This window comes from Tachypleus tridentatus, chromosome 3 (assembly GCF_004210375.1).
Source record: "Tachypleus tridentatus isolate NWPU-2018 chromosome 3, ASM421037v1, whole genome shotgun sequence".
Lineage (NCBI taxonomy): Eukaryota > Metazoa > Arthropoda > Merostomata > Xiphosura > Limulidae > Tachypleus > Tachypleus tridentatus.
In genome coordinates, this window is record NC_134827.1 from 59,685,064 (window position 1) to 59,706,180 (window position 21,117).

Below are 21,117 nucleotides of genomic sequence, written 5' to 3' on the forward strand. Positions count from 1 at the left end.
AGGTAACCAATCAAATATTGAAGCACATTATTTTTTGTTCATTAAAAATAAACTTAGCATTATGAGGGCCCTTTATTTATAAATATTGCAGATAAAATTAATGTTTTAGCTGAATAATATAATTTATTGATGTACAAGTCTAAATATAACAAGCTAAAATGTTTTTTACATTTATTGTGCTTACAGTGAATTAAATGGTCATGGAAATTTTAATAATAACTTGTTGAAATGGCATAGAATTCTTTATTTTTTAAAAATGTCCTAAACTTGTACTTCTTACCCCAATGACACAGCAGTATGTCTGCAAACTTACATTGGTAGAAACTAGGTTTTGATACTGGTGGTGGGCAGAGTACAGATAACCTATTGTGTAGCTTTGTGCTTAATTACCCACAAACTTGTGGTTTTACCTTTGAGATTTTAGGAGACTTAAAATGAAAAGGACAATGGAGAAAGTGTGAATAGTTCATCAATACAGAATTGACTTTTTAGATTTTATTTTTATCTTTATGTTACATGTGAAGAAAGTTGTTTATGTTAAAATTTATCTTTGATGCAACAGGTTTGTTGGGCATCCAGGACATTACAATTCATTGTTTGGATATCGACAAGAGGAAGTATGTATAACATTGTCAGTTTTTTTGTTTTATAAAAGTTCAGGTGTTAAACTGTTATTTAAATTTTCTTTTTGTACACAGTTTATTCATAGTACTGTATAATAATTCCAAAACATACTTAACATCTGTTGACATTGTAGCTATTTCTAAATATCCAGTGTCATTAGCTGCTCGGTCCAGTGGTTCTTTGAAGACATTGTGTCGGCTGGTATGTGGAATACTTCTATTACACTCCTATCTTTTGTTTACATGATCTGGCCAATTTCTCTTCTGATGGTGTCCCAGTACTTCCTGTATATTTTTTTACCACATCTGCTAGGCTTTTACCAGAAATGAGTATTTTCCTCAATCATATACTCTTTTATTTTTTCAGGGTCCCTTTATTTTCATGGTATCTCATTCTGGGGTGAGTGCTTCTGCGGCAAGTATGCTTTCTCTTTTCGACTTCAAACTAGCAACTACTTTTACTATAATTACTACCACCATTATGCAACAGGTTCTGTCAAAATGAGGTGCCCTGTAAGATCATTTAGGCACCTACCAGATGATATTATCTTGTTATGGATTGCCACTCATGGACATTCATGAATACAGCTAAAAAGGATCTTGCTAATCTTCATATTGAATAAATTGTGATTGGTTTGCTTTGAAAAAAATGTAGGGAACTTGATTCACCTATTGCACAGTTTCCAGAGCTCTGTTTTTCAGGTCTCCCCAGTGCATTTTAGCACACCAGGCTGTATTAATGGAGCTTGAGAATCTGTGGCAGACAAGAGGCTTTTCCACCAAAGTTTTTTAGTGTGTTCAACCACTTTTGGAGAAGAGGGCAAAGTCAGGGGTCCTCCTTCTAGGGTTTCTAGATGTTTTTTTTCATCTTTCAGAAAGAGTGGCTCCAGCCTTCCTGGGAACCTACTCATAAATTTGGTTCATATTTTGCATACAGTTATCTAGTTGGGGGAGTGCAAAACCCTTCTCTTTGATCAGTGCCAGTTTTGGTTATCATTTATGGAGGTTGGTTCACTATATCATAATATTGAAACTAAAGCAATTCCATTGTAAGTCCTTGGTTGAGTGGAGGTTCCACATAATTCCAGGGTTAAGTAGGATACACCTTATCCACTTGGTTAGAGACTGAAAACAAATGTTCATAATTCCTTACCAGATGAGTTCTGTTCATTTGTTGAGTATGACATATGGGATCCCATTATTCCTAGCCTCGGGTGTTACCTTTTGCACTCGTTAAGTGTTGCTTACTTTCGTGTCGTTATTCTGATGGTGCCAAATGCAACATTCTGTGGTTACATGTTGGTATCTAAAGTGTGTGTGTGTGTGTGTGTGTGTATATATATACACATATAACATTGTGGTCTGATAACCATAGCCAGCAACATGGGATATAGGTACTACAACCCCTTAATTTCAACCCTGAGCCATAGAATCTTGGCTGTCTGGTCAGGGGTGGCCTACCTGATGATTATTCATATTCTGTTCTGCCTTTGATTTAGGAACAAAGCTCCAAGTGAAGAGCATATTTATCATAGAGGTAGGGTGTAATTTCCACACTCTTGTACCACTTTTTCTCTTGGTACATTCCTGTTCTATACAAATGCTTTGTGTGTGGATCATGCCTGCACTGCCCCCTACATTTTTATGAATGTGAGATTCTAGCTAGAGTGTTGGTGGATGGTAAGTATTATTGGAAACAATTTTCAGTTTAAGTAAAATGTTAACTTTTATTTTTAGATAACTTCAGAAAATAAGCCTTCTAGAGGCTTTTAATTTCCCAGTAATCTTGTAATTTTTAAGAAACTAAAACTGGAATGTAATTGCCACTTTTCTGTTCTTTAAGTCATAATAAATAACATCATGTTGTTGTTTGCAGTTTATTATTTATAAAATCCTACCTTTTTATTTACTTTTGCACTACCAAAATAATTAAGACAACTTGCCATTTTCAGACTTTCATTTATATCTCCTGGTAATATTGAAACATGAATGTTGTAAAGTGTCTTTAAAGTTGATATGGTCATGTGAAGATTGTATGCAAAATGGTGGTCAGTTGGCCAAAATGGCCATTAACTTAATTAACTTCTAAATACGTAAGGATATTATGAGTTAAGAATTTAAATAATAAGTTAAAAAAGTAACTAAAACATTGAAGGGAATATTTTATTAATAATTGTGTTGTTTGTTCTTAGTTTAAGTTGAAATTTGCAAATAGGATTTGATTTTATACTGTATCTATAAAACTAAATATGTTCTAGGCTTAGATAAGATCCAAGGTCAGTAAGAATTATTCATTTATACACAGACAAATGTAATTTAGATTAGAAAGTAACATACCTAAATTACTTCTTTCTTGTTCTAACAAACTGCATTTTGATATATGTACATAAGCTCCCACATGACCTTACTAACCAGCACTGTTTGAGGTAATCTACTTTACACAGACAACACTGATCTATGACCTACTTTATCAATATGTATATGCTCAATCTGAAACCTGGTTAGACAATATTTTGCTCAATAACATAATAGCAATCAGTCAAATAACTATAAGAAGTCCTGTATTTGCACTGGTATTTGGGACCTGAAGTCATAAATTCATGGTAAAAAAACATGAAATCTTGATTTTTATTCAAAGAACACTTCCTGTTGGCTGGGAAAAAAATAGCAATATTAACCCTTTTTCTGTAGACATTTTTTTCTGTGCATGTCTTAAGGTTTTAGTGAGTTACATTCAAAAGTTGATTAAAGTATTTTCTTTTCATGATATACTAATAAATAAACTCTGAAAACATAGCTCTTAATCCATATTTTAATAGTATACAAGTTTAAAGATTTTACTTTCAGAAGGCAATATTTAAAATAAAAAAAACTAGAATTTTCTAGTGTAAGAATTGTAACATTTTCTCTCTAAGCCTTTTCTTCTCTAATTTATTTACCACCCCTACAAGAAGTAGAAAATGAAATTTAATGTAAATCACTTATTATTATATAATTTCACTTAGACATACTATAATTTTCATAGCGTTTGATATTATTTGGTTCCAGAGACATGAAATCAAATCTATCTTGCCACACTCACTTGTGACGTCCTCTTTATTAGAAATTACCAATAAGTGTTTAAGCCACTCAGTTCAGTATTACTTAAAAACCAATAGTAAGCTGTGGTTTTCATCTGTCAAGTGATTTATCATATTGCAATGTTTCCTGTAAATAAAATTCCATATTTTGCTTTCAATTTAACATTGATTGCCATGGGAAATTATTGTTTAAAAATAGAAATATCTTTAGATCAGTTAGGTTAGATTGAGTAAAATAAGTACTACTGTTACTACTAATAATAATAGGCCTGGCATGGCCAGGTGGTTAAGGCACTCGACTCGTAAATTGAGGGTGGCGAGTTTGAATACCCGTCACACCAAACATGCTCGCCCTTTCAGCCGTGGGGTCATTATAATGGGACAGTCAATCCCACTATTTGTTGGTGAAAGAGTTGGCACTGGATGGTGATGACAAGCTGCCTTCTCCCTAGTCTTGCACTGCTAAATTAGGGACAGCTAGTGCAGATAGCCCTTGTGTAGCTTTGCACAAAATGAAAATAAAACACACCAAAAAACACACAAACAAAAAACTAATAATAATAGTAATATTTTAAAAAATGTTCATGAGTAGCTTGTGCATAATGGAATTCAAAAGCATAGCAAGAGCTGCATATTTGTCACATGATTTACAACTTATTAAGGCATGAATAGTAATTAGTTAGGGGTTATAAAGGCAATAAAACAATAACATTTAACAATGTATACAGATACACACACTATTATGAGCATAAAACTATTTAGTATAAACATAAGTAGTTTAATATCACAATTTAAAGTCATTCCAGACAGTCATTCTTCACTGCTTCATGGGTTACATCAGTAACAAGGATTTAGGTTTAGATATTACAGAAAAAGGTTTGAAATTTTTGAGACTAAGAAAAGTATTTTTAAGCTAAACATGGAAATCAACATTCAGACTAGCAAACAGAAATTCTCTATTTATTCATCTATACATATGTAAGTATTCACAGATACATTTTTAGTGAAAATACTCCATCAAAAAATATAATGTTTGGTGTGCAAAAAACTTTTTATGTTTACTTAAAGCCTGCCAAATGATGTGAATACATTGTAATACTATAACAAGCACAGAATAATTGTTAGGTCAGTTCCTGGGATTGAGCCTGTCATGAGAAACTTAAACTATGAAGAATCAATCAAAGTTTTTCATGTTAGTCACACACATTCTTTAACTTTTGAGGTTTGAAACATTATTTTTTGGACCATTTGATCCTGGGCAAGTTATTAGTGCTCTCACTCACTAACTTGTATCTTATTGTACTTTTCAGTCTTGTGTCCTTTCTGAGATATTTTTAAAGTGGTATTGCCACAGTAATTTTGAAACTGTTTTTCTACATTTCTTTCTAGTGTGGAACAGGAGGGTGTTTGTTTGAACTCTCTTTGCAGTTAGCTATAATTGTGGCAGGGAAGCAGTTCATTAACGCCGTGGTGGAAATGGGTGTTCCGTAAGTTTTTAGTTAAAATAGACATTTATTGTAATAATTTCATGTAAGAACATTTTCTATGACAGTTGGCTCATTTTGAGATATTAGAACTGTTGTACTTTTTTTTTCAAAAAGTGATTTTGATATGTTCAAGATTCATAGTTTATTAATGTTCAGTCAAACATGTAGTATGTCAGATTGTATGTAAAATTAAACTATTTATACATTCATGTGAACAACAAAAACTGATATTATTTTAAAACTAGGTAAAAATATTTTTGTATTTATTTAGATGGCTGTTACGGGTTTACAAGAAGTGGTCAGTGCATAAAAAGGGTCAGTGTGCTCATGAAAACCATGCACCCACTCAGTGGGAGAGTGACTACAACTTAATAAACCAAGAAGAACTGGGTCTTTTCAGTGAATATCTTGAAATGGGTAAGGCTTAAGTTTAAAATAATGATGTGAAAATAATTACATTAATAGATACATATGTTCTACATAAAAACTTGAACAGATTAAAATGGTACTTTTCCATGTCTGTGAAAAATGTTAGATCTTTAACAATGACCTTGTAGTTTGTACATCATTCAAGAGCCTTAAAATCAAGTTATTCTAATTGTAGTTAACTGAGTAACTGACTACTATGGAAATGAATGAAATATAATTATTTTAAGTATCTCCAACATAGTTTAAAATACTTTTAGATATATAATGTATAATTAACAGTAAAGATGAAATGTGTGATATGATGATAATGTATGTGAAAAAACGTAGTTGGAGCAGCATTTAGAATGTTTTTGATGATGTAGAAATGGATATGAATTGTGTTTATTGCTCAGCCTGAAGGGTTATAATGCTAAGATTAAACATTTGATTCCCGCTGTGGTTATGGGTCAAATTCCACATCGTACAACTTTGCATACAAAGAAATTTTTTTTTTAATGTTATGGGTTTCAGCTTGTTTTTCAGAACAGTTTAATGTATAGAGGAAACATTTATTAAATACCTGTAAAACAGCTACACCACCTCAATGATTAGTATTTTTTGGAACAGCAATTTTAAAGGTCCTTGTCTGTGTTTTAGTTTGTTTGTTTTTTAAATGAAACATTATTAATATGCTACTTGATTTTGATGTTAATGTTTCTGTCTTGACTTTCATGTCAAACTAGAAATTAAATCTCTTATTCAACCACCTTTAGACCTGAATCAACACCATAAGGTTAGAATTTCTGTGTAATAAAGTGTGATACTTCCAAGGAGTCACCACATGTATTATTGTTATTGTAGTCCACTAATTACATTAATATATTTAACTGTCTAAATCATAAAAACTTCCTCAAACATTAAATGTACAGTTCAATTAATAAACGTTTCTGTAATTTGTTCCCCTTCTCCAGTGTTGCAGTTTGGATTTGTCACAATTTTTGTGGTTGCATTTCCTCTGGCACCATTATTTGCTTTAATAAACAACATCACAGAAATCAGGCTCGATGCTAGGAAGTTTATCACTTTCTTACGACGACCTGTTGCAGAAAGAGTTAAGAACATTGGTGAGTGCACAGTGTGGTGAATACAGCAAGCTGTTTAGTTTTAGTCTGTTAAGAAGAAAGTAAATTGACAATGTTACATATTTTTTATTTCAGACAAGTCTCTGATTTATTATGTTACATACATTATGTATTATTGCTCTAAATAATCACTAATTTGAATTTAGTTGTTATTTAAATGTTAGTATGTATTAAAATATATTTCTCAACAAGATTGGCATGTACTGTTCTCTATTATGACACAAATATATTAAAATATGCAAAAAGAAAAACGACACAAATTATAATTATAGTTATTACAAATTAGGGTTTAGGTACAAGAGTTTTAGAAACAATACTGAGTTTTATATATGATCTAGAACCCGATATTTTGATATTTTATCGACAGTTCAGGCCCATAACAAGCAAATTCAATTCGAGTTGAGACTGTGACACATCACTTAAGCTGGCTATCTTGTATGGCTTTGCACTGATTACAAACTGACTTTTTTCCAGGGATGCTATTTAATGTCCTTGTAGAAAAAAATAATATCCCAAATTAATGTGTTGAAATTGAATGGTTTGTAATGTTCAAAATCTACTGCATACCTGGTCTCCAATTTTGTAGTTTTATGATTAATTGGTGTTAATCACAATTATAGCTTCTGAGGCCTATATCACACTGACTTTAACTGACTAATAATATTCTTCCTGCTCTTGGCATGTTGGTTTATATAGTTTATTGTGAGTTTCTAGAATATTCACCAAAGTTGGAAGATGCTAGTGTTTTCATAAAATAAATAAATATTAAATCTTACTCTTGAGATTCTTCTACAAATTTCAAGAACAGATGGGACTTGTGCAATACATAGCCAACAATATACATCACATGCAAAAAAGGAAAACTATATTGAAACAAATGTAGGTACTAAAACAAATGTATCATGGTAAATCTGTTAGAAATCACAGTCTGAAGCTCTTAAAATGTAGACAATAATGTTGTGATACCCAACTTCTTTGTGACGTACAAACACTCTTCCATTAACTGAGTGAGGACTGTCATTAGTAAATAATAACAATCATTTGACAGTCATGTGTGAACCAATCAGTTGTAAGAAATATTTGGATTTTAGCCTTTTAGGTATTTTCATTATGACATTTCTAGTTACCCAGATAGTGAAGTAATGTAATATTCATACTTTGAAGTTTGTTTTATTTCAAACCTTGATTTTTTTACACTAAATATACAGAGAAGAATTATTAGAGTTAATTAATAACTCCTGATTAGTCTTTAGTGATAAGTCTTAATTCATAACTTAGCTGAGATATATATAATCCATTCTATACATGAATGTAATGTTAATGAAAGAGAATTGTTTTGTAAGCAAAAAAAAATAAAAAAGATTAGACAGTAAAGTTATTGAAATATATTCCAGTTATCCTAATAGGTTGATTCTATTTTGATAGGAATATGGTACAGAATTCTTAATTCTGTTGGAAAGATTTCTGTCATCACAAATGTAAGTACAGAGAATTATGAGCAATGTTTGTACTTGTTCTTTACCCTAACTGTTAGTAATATCACATACATTGATTACAGTGATAAAGGAATACTTCATACACATGTATGATATTAGAGTGAGACACCTTAAGAATCATTAGAAGTGAAATAAACTCTTTGCATTTCCTTTCAAATTTTATCTAAATTATGAAATTATTTTGAGAAATGTTTGATGTTTAAGGTGATTATTAAATTAATGTAATTAATGTTATAAGTATAGGTCAGTTTCAAAACTGTAACTTAATATGATCTCTTTTTAGAATTTCTGTGTACTTGTGTTTTTTTCTGCAATGATTTTCTAAAGCACCTTTAGTGGGTTTATAAAATACATTGATGTGATTTCTTTTTGTGAGTCAGTTTACAAGTTTACACCTACTGACCATTGGTTGTTATTAATTAAAGACCAAATTTTGTGCATTGAAGAATTTTCATGGGTTGATCTGTCACAATTTTGATGTGATATAAAAACTTAATTGTTACTATTATGAAGAGACAGGAGTTTATAATGTATTACATATTAATGTCAATAGAAACAATAAATTGTTTTTGACCTTTCTGATCACTTGAAGTACAGTGTCACCATATTATTATTTTATTTTGGAATTATATTGTATAATAATTCTATATAGTAAATTGATGTTCATTTAATATAAAAAGTAACAATGTCATAAGAAATTTAAGATGAAAATGCTATTATTTTCTGTTCTATCAAGCATGGTTAGTGATGCAATAGACATTTAACACAGTGAATTTTATTATAATCCATAATGTCAAACCCAGTTAACTGTGTACTATGACGTTTACATATGTGAATATTTTTTTCTACATTGTCCAATATACTTAATGGTGTGAAACTTAATAATGTTTGCTCTTACACAATCAAACTAAATAATATTACAGTATATTATTTAAGGTGAAAGAAAGTGTGTTATTTTCTGAACTGTTAATTCTATATTCTTACTTTTCAGGCACTAATTATTGCCTTTACATCAAGTTTTATAGAGGAGACATTTTATAAAGTGTTCATTTCACCAGATGGGTCACTGAATGGATTTCTGAACTTTACTCTGTCAGATTTCAACATCAGTGACTTTCCTGGTGATTTGAATATTCTTTCTGAAACTGACACCAGTGTGGAATACTGCAAGTAAGTGTTAATTTTTGTTTTATTGTTTCAAATTAACAGAGCATAGAAAACAATGTATGTGTGATTAAGAACCAGTGTGGTATCTCTTTAACCCAACTGGCATGGGATACCAGTGTGGTGTCTCTTTAACCCTACTGACGTGAGACATCAAAGTGAACAAGTTACAACCATTTTACGTAGATTCAAACTTTAACCCTACTGACATCGGACATGAAAGTGCACAAGTTACTACCATTTTACGTAGATTCAAACTTTAACCCTATTGACATGGGATATCAAATTGTGCAAGGTACAACCATTTTATTGAGTTAGTTTCAAAGTTATCATCCATGAAAGTATTTTCCATCATTGCAACAACATTTTTACCACAATGAACCAGATTCAAGGCAGTTGAATGCAACATGATACATTTGGCACGTATAAGTTGGTGGAAATGATGCCTAGCATGCATAGATAGATGGGTACAGATGATGTCTATCATGTTAAATGTATGGGTGGAAATGATGTCTAGCATGATCAGACATATTGGAAAAGATATCTGGTATGCGTAGATATTTCGATGAAGGTTATGTCTCGTATGCATAGACATATGGATTGAAATGATGTTTGGCATGTGCAAATATAATGCTGTAGGTGATATCTAGCATGTGTAGATATATGGGTGGAGACAATAAAGGGTTGATTAAACTACTTAAAATAATACATATTATTAATCTTGGTACAAAAAGATATTTTATAACTTAAATATTAGTATTACATAAGATTTAATTCTTAAGTTAAAAAATGAATATACTTCTCTACACAATCTGGTGATGCTCTGACTTTTCATTTACAAATATTTTTTTTTCTCTTCTCTTGTGAGGGTTTCAGATTGTTCAACCAATTAGAAACGTACATATAGCAGATACTAATAACTCCGAATATAAAATTTCAACCCAAATGATAAATCCTTGTATTATCTTCTGTTTTTCAAGAAATTTGTGTAATTCTCATTTATATTGCTGTTGGACAATTGGTTGTATTTATATAACTAATAAAAGAGTGTATTCTATCCATAAATCAGGCAAGTTTCTTTTTGTTTCGGCAGTCAAAGCCAATACTTCACAAGGCTAGCCTGATGGGTTTCGACAAAAAGTGTTGCTTTAAGTAGTAATGAATTTGTTTTTTGTTTTTTTATAAACCTAATTGTGGGTTAGTTAGAAATAACAGTTGTTTTACAATTCTATTCAAGTGCATTATGCAATATTTTTTAATGTAACATAATTATTCATAGTACTAAACAGAAATTTTATTATCCTTTTATAAACATTAAAAATAATCACAAGAGATTTCATAACATTCACCATCAGTTTTATTTTTTATTCTGAAAGAAGTAACATTTGTACAAAACTTTAATACATTTTTCTCCGAGGAAGATGAAAGGATTGTTTCTAGATTCTGTTTTATGTGCAGTAAAAAAGTTATACATCTTCAAGAGAGAGAACTTTACTGATTTTATCTTCAGCAAAATTTGAATCAACTACATCGACTCTCTCAATGACTGTATTTCAGGATTGATACACAAATATTGTTTAAATAAAACACAATAGAATTTGAAGAGTAAACCCTTCGATGATGTTATTTCTTTTCTGTTGGTACAAATCTATTAATATTTCCCAGACATCAGAGCCACAAAATTCCAACAACATCTCCTCACTCAATAGGATTTCAAAGGAACTTTTTTGGAAGAAAACTATAGAATTAATTTCTAACAATTTGATATTGCTAACAAACTTGGATATTGCTGTTCATATAAGAGCACAAAATGTACTTAGCTGTTTAAGTTAGAAAGTTAACTTTATTTTAAGAAACTTGTCTGAGTACAGATGACAATTTTAAGGTAAAGTTAAAATTTTATGAAATGCAAAACATCCACTATAAAATAAGTTGTTTAAAATGCTGGCTTCTATTTTAAGGTCATTTTATTTCATGGTTTCAGGTACCAAGACTACAGAGAGCCCCCAACAGCAAGCAACAAATATGAATATAAGACGTTATATTGGCAGTTGGCTACAGCTCGCTTGGTTTTCGTTTCTATTTTTGTGGTTGGAAACAATTTTTCAAATTATAGATCTTATTTTTCATTAAACTTAATTACATTTGCAGTTCATTTTTACTTTATACTAAAATAAATCAATTAACAGTAGCTTTCACTTAAGGACATAAAATACAACCTTCTTTCTTCAAAAGATAGAATATTTTTAAATGTTAATTGTAGAACTAACCTGAGACTTTATTTAACCAAAGTTTTCAAAACAAATATAAAGTGTGAATAGCTTTTATTAAAACACCTCTTATTTGTAATTTAAATTTTTTTGAGGAAGCTAAATATATGTTTAGGTGTACATAAACCCACAGAACCAGTTGAGAATTGCTGTATTAAATTAACTTCAAGGGAGTTGGAAACTTTTTAACATTTACTGAGACTGAAAATGTATAAACATTATAACTATGTTCAGTTGTTTTTAATGAAGCAACATAAATAGAGTATAAAAGGTAATACATTTTAATACAGCCAGGACAATCCTAGAATTTTTTAAAAGTTTCAGTAACATTTACTAAGTTATCCTTCACAAAATGGATTGATTAATCATTTTTGTTAATAAACTATCCTTTTTATTACCCAATTCTATAAGTGTTAGATTTTTTTGTGGCTTCTGTTCATCCAGTAGAATGTTTTTCTTATTATGTAGCACTGATACTGTTCTGAATGACTGTACATGCTCATTAGTAATTTAAGAAGACTTCATGATTTAATCATTGTTCATAAAGTTTTATAATCTGTATTGGTTAAACAGTGTTATGTAAAAGGATTATGTTTTAAAAACTGCTCCAGTGAAACTTATGTTGTTCCTTTTTTTAGTGTCTTGTATTCATCATGACAACTCTAATTTGTTGGTTAATACCAGACATTCCAAAGTCTGTGAAACTACAGATTAGACATGAAAATCACATCGTCAATGATGTGATTATTGAAGAAGAACTAAAAAGAGCAAAATATCTTGGAAGGAGGGAAACACCATGATTTTGGAACACATTATTTCACAGATTGGTAATATTTAAAAATTTGAACAAGGCAGAGTTTTTTTTCTGTTTAAGAGGTAAGTGAACAGGTTGATAATAACATCTAATCAAATAACTATGGTCAGTGAAGTCCAACAGGGAATACAGTTTCCATACATATATGTGCCACAAGAACAAGTACGTTTTAAACTTTGCAAAAGTCTATGTTATTTAGAAAATTTCTTCTTTCACTTAACATTTGATATATTACAACCTCAAAGGTCAAACCTTGTTAAATCTTAAACAAATTATTTATTTTTGTTTATATACTTAATGTTTACACCATCTTGGTGACAACAGTTTTAAACTGTCTTGTATTATAACATTGATATTTTCTTTTGTTGAATGTTTATAAGTACTTAAAAGTTGTGAGAATATTGTGTTCATTATTTTTAACCAAACTTCTATCTTTCACGTATCTTTTAGAACAGGTGTCGGCAACCTTTTAGGTCTCGGGAGCCAATCTGAATTTAGAACAAGAATACTGCAGGAAATCAAAATAAACACTTATGTTACACACACACACTTAATGAAATACTGTGTAAGTAAAACTAAAGAAAATGTAAATTGATTATTATATTTACAGTGTGTTCTTTTAATGACATTGGTGCTGTTACATAGTTTTGTTCCTTTCCCTGAAGTCTGTTTCACAATTGATTTAATGTAATTTCATATTCAGTTTTCTACTATTATTACTGAGCACGTTTTTTTTCTTTTTTTTTCTGATTTAGGAGAATCTCTGAATACACAGGTAGAACCAAACATTGTGAAGATGATACTATAGAAGTGGAAGACCATTCCAGAGTTGTAGAATGAAGTAATATGCCTGCTCCTGCACCTTGTTCAAGGTGACATGCCATCAGAATTCTAAAGAACAAGACTTGAACAGTGTTAACAGATCAACAACAAATGCTACAATCTGTTCCAAATTGTTATCAACTTTGTGTATGAATCTCAAACTTGTGTTCAGAGTTTGTTTCAGAAACACCATTGTTAAGATAATGTTTACTCTTTGAACTGTTTTAGTGTCTCCACAATATTAAGTTCCAGTGTTTTAAAATAATGATAAATCAGGAATTAAAGTTTTTAATTTTTACACTGGTCATCACTTTTTAAATCATTGTTAAGTAGATTTAGTGAAAAAGAAGCTATGTTTTTAATAAAGATCTTGAACTAAATTTTGTTCAGAGGAAATTTATCTTAACCTTCCTTTCTTTAGTTCAAAATTTGTCATCTATATTGTTTTTATCAGTGTCAATATACGTTGGTTGTCAGTTGTTTTTTTTAAGTATGCTGTCAAATTATCAACAGAAAAAAATTCTCGAAATGATTGTAACAAAGAGTACACTAAAGTTATTTGATTAACTCAAAGGAAAATTCTTTAAAGTTAATGAAAACTTCAGTTTATGAATTAGTACTTACTGTTATAAATGTGTGCATCATTGAAAAATAGTGAATATTCATCTAGATGTATTGGATACAACTTCAGTTTTTAACAGATTTGTGTTTAAGTATGTACTTGTCATAATCCTTTAATAATAATTTGAATCACTCATTAGGGTGAATGAAAATTTTAAAGTAAATAAACACTAGTTTATTTATTTCGAATATTTATGTAACAGCAACCGTCCCTAGATTTCAACTGATACACTAGAGGGAAGGAAGCTGCTCAATAACACCCACCGTCAACTCTCGGACTATTATAATTACATCACTTGACCGTCAGCTTTTAGACTATTATAATCAAATCACAAGGGCGCCAGCTCTTGGACTATTATAATTACATCATTTGACCATCTGCTTTCAGACTATTATAATCAAATCACTTGACTACCAACTCTTGGACTATTATGATTACATCATTTGACCATCACTCTTACGGTATACTGAAAACCACAAAGTGCTTGCGCGATTTGTTTCTGCAATGGGATGCGAACCACGAATCCACAATCCAACACGCTAAGTGCTAAATCACGTCCTGCCCAGAGAGAACGAGCGAGCCACATAAGAGTAAAAATGTACTTAAGTAAAGACAAATGTTGGAAGAGAATTCTTCTTTAGATACGGTGTGTTTTGTTTACATTTATATTGCATTAAAATATTGTAATTAAATTGCATGTATATCAAAACTTTGTTTTCTGATGTCATTTGTGTTATTTATACGATAAAACTTAAAACATCAATCTCATACACTGGCACAGTTTTCTTTATTCTTATACAAGACGGTAGAGTACGTTTTGACACCGGAAATCCGATAAATATCTTTAATGGTTTATGTGCAACATGTGTGTTTCACACGTCTCACGCTACTGTTTGAAAGAGCAATATTTAGAATGTGAAATTATATTGAAAATTGCTTCGGTCACGGATGACGTTATTCACAGTTCCTGTTTCTAAAGGACAAGAAAGGATGTTTAGTTACGTACAGGAGAGTTATTCGTCAAGAAGAAAATGACCGAAACCGAAAAAGTGAATTGATTGTCTACCGAGAAACCACGATAGCTCAGAAGAGAGTTTTAATATCAATAACAGTGGTTGTACACGCACGACACAACCTCGGACATGCGCATTTTATTTCACAGAAGATGTTTATCTTCTGTTTACTTACGAAAGCTTAAAGAAATTTAGGTGTATGTTTTTTTGACAACACTGGGAAAAGTCGGCTATTTCTATAATTTGTTTTTGGTTTGTTTGTTTTTTTGACAAACTTCAGAAACATTTCTATCTCAAAAATCTAACCGCATCTTGACCATTTGGCACGATCGCGAAATCTAATATAAGAATCAGAGTACTTTATATCTATGAGGGAGTTAATGTGGACAGCATTACATTCGAGAAAGGTGGCGTCACAGTAAAGATTTCCTATCAGAGATAAGGTCAAAGTTAAAACTGTCTCAACGATTTCTGCTTCGTGCCGCCGTTTTATTTCTGTATGAGAAGTTAAAGTTTAACGTTATCATAAAAGATATTGTGTAGATAAACCCAGACTAACTTTCGGTTGGGACAAGCTCTTTTGTTGAAGACTACAGCAATAATTATGATCTCCACGCCCCACAGGTTTATAACCAATGTCACTCCCTTGAATTAACTCTAGTAACACTCAACAAGCGTGTTAAGGCGTGCGACTTGTAATCTGAGGGTCGCGGTTTCGCATCCCCGTCGCGCCAAACATGCTCGCCTTTTCAGCCGTGGGGGCGTTAAAATGTAACGGTCAGTATTTGTTGGTAAAAGAGTTGGCGGTGGGTGATGATGACTAGCTGCCTTCCCTTTAGTCTTACACTGCTAAATTAGGGACCTTCGTGTAACTTTGCGCGAAATTCAAAAACGAACCAACACTCAATACTGTTTAGTTTAACGTCTAGAACAGTATAATTATTCTTAATACACTCCAACAAATAATATCAATAAAAGAGTGTCTTTCAGAGCTCAACCTGTGTTATAGCAGAAACAATCATATTGTAGTGTCTTTCAGAACAATTACTGGTGATTTTAACAGGGGCGTTTCGGATGAGAAACTTTTTACAACAAACGTGAGCAAACATGTCGTAATGTGTATTATTGTAAATATACGTTTTACTCAAGCACGTGAATATTGTATGCGTACTCTCAAGTTTGTGTGTACAAGTATTTCTGCAATAAATTTTAAAATTATAATCACTGCCGTATAACTCTGTTTTTTCATAAGGAAATCAGGAACGTTTTACCGAAGATTAAAAGAGAAGAGAAAATGTAATATTTCGTTTTTAAAAACGACATATTTTGATTAATGTGAAGCTACTCCTTCTCCGACCTCTTTCGTTTAACTTTTTATTGCCTTGTAATAAAGTTTTAGGCTCTAGGCCTGTTTCCGGGAGTGTAGGTGTGTCATAATTATTTTGTTCGAGTGAAAAATGTTGGTTGTATTTCTGTTTGTATTTATTATATGTGTGTATTGTATGCGACTCCCGCGTGGTTAATGTGGTATCCTAAACTTAGGGTTAAGTCTTTTACAGAGAGCTTTCGTTTTAGCTTGTGAGTATTGAATATCATGATCATGCGGCTTGCGCTTCTAATTCCCCAAGAAATCTTTCCCCTGTGAAAAAAGTTTGGAGACCCCTGAGCTAGAAACAAACAGAAATACAACCAACATTTTTATTTGCCAAAAGGTTATCAAAGAAGGTGGCATTAGCAAAAGCAATTGTCACATCGCACATAGTGAGTACACATCTGAATTTCACTAAGCCGCAAAAAAGTTAGTGAGATTTATGAAATTGGCGTTTGGCTTTCAAATGTTCATCAGTGAACCTTGATCGAAGTACCGACTTCACATACTTCATTTTTGAAAATGCTTGTTCACAGATATAAGTTATTCTGCACATTGATGTCATACCAGATTCGAACTGCTTCAGCTTTGGAAAATCATCTTCAGGTATGCAGCTGTAAAATACAATAAGTTGTCTCTCTCTGTGCTTTGCTTTCAACAAGTCATTTCCTTGCAAATCGATGACCTCCAGCTGAAGTTCCACTGGCACGTCATCAATGACACAATCAAAAGTATTTTGAAAGAGGAGAATGTCACTTTCGATTCTGTCGAGATCCGAAAATCTCTCTAAAAATGCTTATTTAAATCACCAATAATCTTTTTCTGAAACTTCAGGTTGACATCTTCTGTGATTCCAGCATGAAACTCATTGAAACACTGAAAATGAGAGAGGTTTTCTCCTTCCAAATGTGCTTCAAACAATGACAGCTTTCTCCGAAATCCTTTAATGATTCTATAGAGATCACAGACAAAGTTATTCTGCCCCTGAAGTTTCAAGTTCAATTCATTCATGTGGGATGTGATGTCACCAAAATTGACAACCAAGTTGGATCCGACAGAAGTGGATCGGCTCTATATTTCTCGATAAAAAAATATATTTCTCTTCTCAGCTTATAAAAACGAAACAAGACGTTACCGCAGCTGAGCCATCTCACTGCCGTGTGATAAGGCAAGTCACATAAATCCGAATAAATTTCTTCAAGAAACACCTTGAACTGGCGATGATTAAGTGCAAGACCCCGAATGAAATTCACTGCAGAAATGACTTGTTTCAGTACGCAAGAAATATCTAAGTCTTTTCTACAGAGTGCTCGCTCGTGTATGATGCAGTGTATGAACAGAGCGCTTCAGAGTTGAAGATCTTCCAACTGTTTCCTGATCAGACCCGTCTTTACTCCAGCCATGTTTCTTCCTCCATCAACTGTAACACCTCTAAGCTGATTCCACTGAAGGCTATAGTCTTTCAAAGTTTTATGCACTTCCATGAAAATGTCTTCTCCACTTGTTCTTCCGTGCGTGCTGCAAACTGATGCCAACTCTTCCGTGATCTGAAAGTCCAAATTAACTCCACGAATGAACACGAGAAATTGTGACGTACTTGAGAGATCAGTAGACTCATCCTGTGCCAGAGAATACCATAGGGAGTTTCTAGCTTTTTGGCGTATCTGTAATGCGATGTTCTCTCCAAGTTCTTCTGCTCTCCGTACAACTGAAGTTGCTGAAAGGCTGATACTTTCAAAGAAATTGTCTTGTTTCCACAAAGAAGTACTTTTCTCCCCATTCATCATTGAAAGCATGACACTCAAAGTCCACTTTTCTTCTTTTAAAAGCAGTCATGAAAAAAAAAAAAACAGGGTCTGAAAATGAAAAACACAGAGCGCTGTGAGAAAAGTATTGTACTGGTCCAAGAACGCACAAACAAAATATATTGAAACGTACCTTTGCCACGAAACTTACCTAAGAACGAGTTTCGAAAAGCGCATAACCAGACTACTAAGAGAAATGAGCTTGCTGAAGCGGTAACCCAAGGCCCGCTAAATTTACAAGACGAGTCGATGGGACGAGGGTTAAGTCTGTACTTGTTTTCGAAATCCTAATGCTTTTATAGATACGTGCCTCGATATGAATAAACGGGCAGCAAGAACAAAAGGAGAATTTTCCTATTGGTTAAAAATGCGCGTGACAGCCTTGTTTCTTTTTATCATAACGTCTTGTATTTGTCAGCTTGAAGCGACCATCGGTGTGATTTATTTTGTTATGACAGTCGGATATTTTAATTTCAAGCGGCTAGCTGCTGGCGGGCCGGTCAAAATTACCTCGAGGGCCGTAGTTTGGTGATCCCTGGCCTGCAACATTCAGTTTGTTTTTCTCCTCCATATTTGAGGGTTAAGCAATTGAAAAGTCGAAAGTTCGAGCGACCATGATACTAAAGACGTTCCTTTTTTTTTTTCTTTTTTTTTTTTACAGCTGAGGGTGCTTTATAAGTATGATCGTCGATTACATTGTTCGATATGATTTTAAACAACATCTTTATTGCGGAGGGTGTCGACGATTATTTGTCTTTCCTTTCTCGTGATTTGTGGCCCAAAGATAGAGACGGCTGCTTTCTTTGGCGTTTCTCACCTGGTCATTAAGATTCGTGTTCCCTTAGGGAATTTCGAATTCAACATCAATATTTTCATGCTTTCTTCCATTAGTGAATTTATTTATTAGTTGGATATTTAATCAGTTCCAAGTCTCTAACCTTGTATTCATTTCTTTTGGTATTCTAACATTTTGTTTGTGATCTCATCTGTTGCAAAGTGCTTTGTTTTTTAATTTTTCTAATTCCTCAGATTTATTCATAACCTTTTAGTTATTTTATGTATTTTCATTTTAAGACGAAAAATGAATAAAATCATTGTTCATTAGTCACAACCGATGAACAATAACAATAAGAGGTGCTTCAATGTGTTAAAAGTTCAGCTGTCTTTACCTGTCCATCTTCCTATCTTTATCAGGCTGTTTTCCTGTCTTTATCTATTAGTCTTTGTGTCTTTATCTACCGGTCTTCCTTCTTTTTATCTATGCGTTTTCTTGGCTTATCCAACAGTTTTCCTGTTATTATACACCTGTCATCAAGGTACTGTTAATATCATCTATAAGTGTACTCACCCATTTCAGTCTCTTGGTGTTGGGCTTCTCTGTGTCACATTTTAACGATCCACAGAAGGTAAAGCTACAGTAAAGTGTGAATGTTGTATTATGTTCTATTTAATATTATAGAGACAAGTTATGGCAGTATCCGTGTAACAACTTAAATGTTTTTCTTTTCTTTTCGAGTTACGAAGGGAGAAGTGTTATTATTCTAACTGTGTTAGAATTGAAACAACGTTCCAAACGAATAGTGGGATTGGCCGTCACATTATGACGCCCCCACTGCTGAAAGGGCGAGCATGTTTGGTGCGACCGGGATTCGAACCCGCGACCCTCGAATTTCGAATCGAACGCCTTATCCCACCTGGCCATGCCGGGCCAAATCTGAAAGAAGTTAATTGGTTACAGCGACCCCGTAACAATAAAATCTTTGAATTACAAAAAATAATGATCGACTTAAGGCTTGGGCACCGTATGTTTGCGTTAGGCTTAAAACTAATTGAATTATGAGCCAAGGATAGAACCAGAAACGCACACATACACTTCATGTTGTATGAACGTGCAAGACACACTTGTATGTTTTCTGATTCGGAACACTGATAAACTGGCTGTGACGTACAACCTTTGATAGTCGTAACCGACAAATTAATCAGTTGGGTGAAAACAGACTCTGCTCGAACTTTGTTTTCTGTTTAAGTTTTCTGGCTGAATACTTCCCTCGGTTTGTTTTACACCACATACAGAGAATAATATGTGGTTAGGTTTACAGATATGTGACAGAGTTAATTACATCTTAATACAGTAAAGACAGGCTGAGAGGATAACTGTTAAGTCAGCATTGAAACAGATGTTTCCTTTTGGTTCTGACAGACAACATAACGTATGGACGTTTAAACGTTTAATATTGCAACGATAAAAGACAAACTGAAAACACGCTTAAAGTTTGTATTTATGATTAACTGCTTGTTTTAAACAATAGTTTATTCAGAACCGAAATAACCAGATGTAAAAACCGAACCTGTCAGGATTGGAACCTCAGATTCTCCAGAGGCGTGGGTTAGAATACCGTTTGATTCCAATTTCGCACGAAGTCAGATTTTTGGAATAAATGAATAAAACGGTTCTGTTTCCTATTTAAGTATTTATATTTTTAAGAAAGCCACCAAGCCTAGCCGTCCCTAATATTGAAGTGATAGTCTAGAAGGTAACAATTAACTCAACACCACCTACCGTCTACTGTTGGGCTGCTCTTTACCAACAAAAAGCGAGATTGATCGTCACATATAACGCTCCGAAGACTGAAAGGATGACCACGTTCGAGTACGGGTTTCGATCATGTGACCAGTAGATTGCGAGTCTAAAGCACTAACCACCAGGCGATGCAAAGCCCGCTAAGGGATGCACTGTCACTTTTATAACGCACCAATATATTATAGTGTAGGGAATATTTTACAGTATCGCGCGGAATCGAAGTAGATTTGATAGCTCCAAAATCCAGAGATCTACTAGCCCGGACTTAAAATCTAATAGAAAGAGTTGTAAAGTAAACTGTTATGATATGGGGAAAGAGAAGGTTTACAGTGACGTAATATTAAAATGACATCTGAGTATCTGAAGTAAAATCTAATAACAATCAGCGAGTCTTACGGGACGAACAAGCGTATGTGCACAT

At 32.8% G+C, this 21,117-nt stretch overlaps 1 protein-coding gene across 2 annotated transcripts in view; it reads left to right on the top strand.

The window, feature by feature from the left end:
• Positions 1 to 13,686, top strand: part of LOC143246951 (anoctamin-2-like) — a 31,256-nt gene extending 17,570 nt beyond the window's left edge. For both annotated transcript variants that reach the window (XM_076494217.1, XM_076494218.1), the window contains 9 exons: positions 563 to 617; positions 5,093 to 5,190; positions 5,462 to 5,607; positions 6,570 to 6,722; positions 8,166 to 8,218; positions 9,228 to 9,406; positions 11,385 to 11,490; positions 12,309 to 13,049; positions 13,240 to 13,686. In XM_076494217.1, the coding sequence (XP_076350332.1) occupies positions 563 to 617; positions 5,093 to 5,190; positions 5,462 to 5,607; positions 6,570 to 6,722; positions 8,166 to 8,218; positions 9,228 to 9,406; positions 11,385 to 11,490; positions 12,309 to 12,470 (952 nt within the window). In that variant the 3' untranslated portion in view covers positions 12,471 to 13,049; positions 13,240 to 13,686. The remainder of the gene's footprint in view (positions 1 to 562; positions 618 to 5,092; positions 5,191 to 5,461; positions 5,608 to 6,569; positions 6,723 to 8,165; positions 8,219 to 9,227; positions 9,407 to 11,384; positions 11,491 to 12,308; positions 13,050 to 13,239) is intronic.
• Positions 13,687 to 21,117: the final 7,431 nt, after the last annotated feature.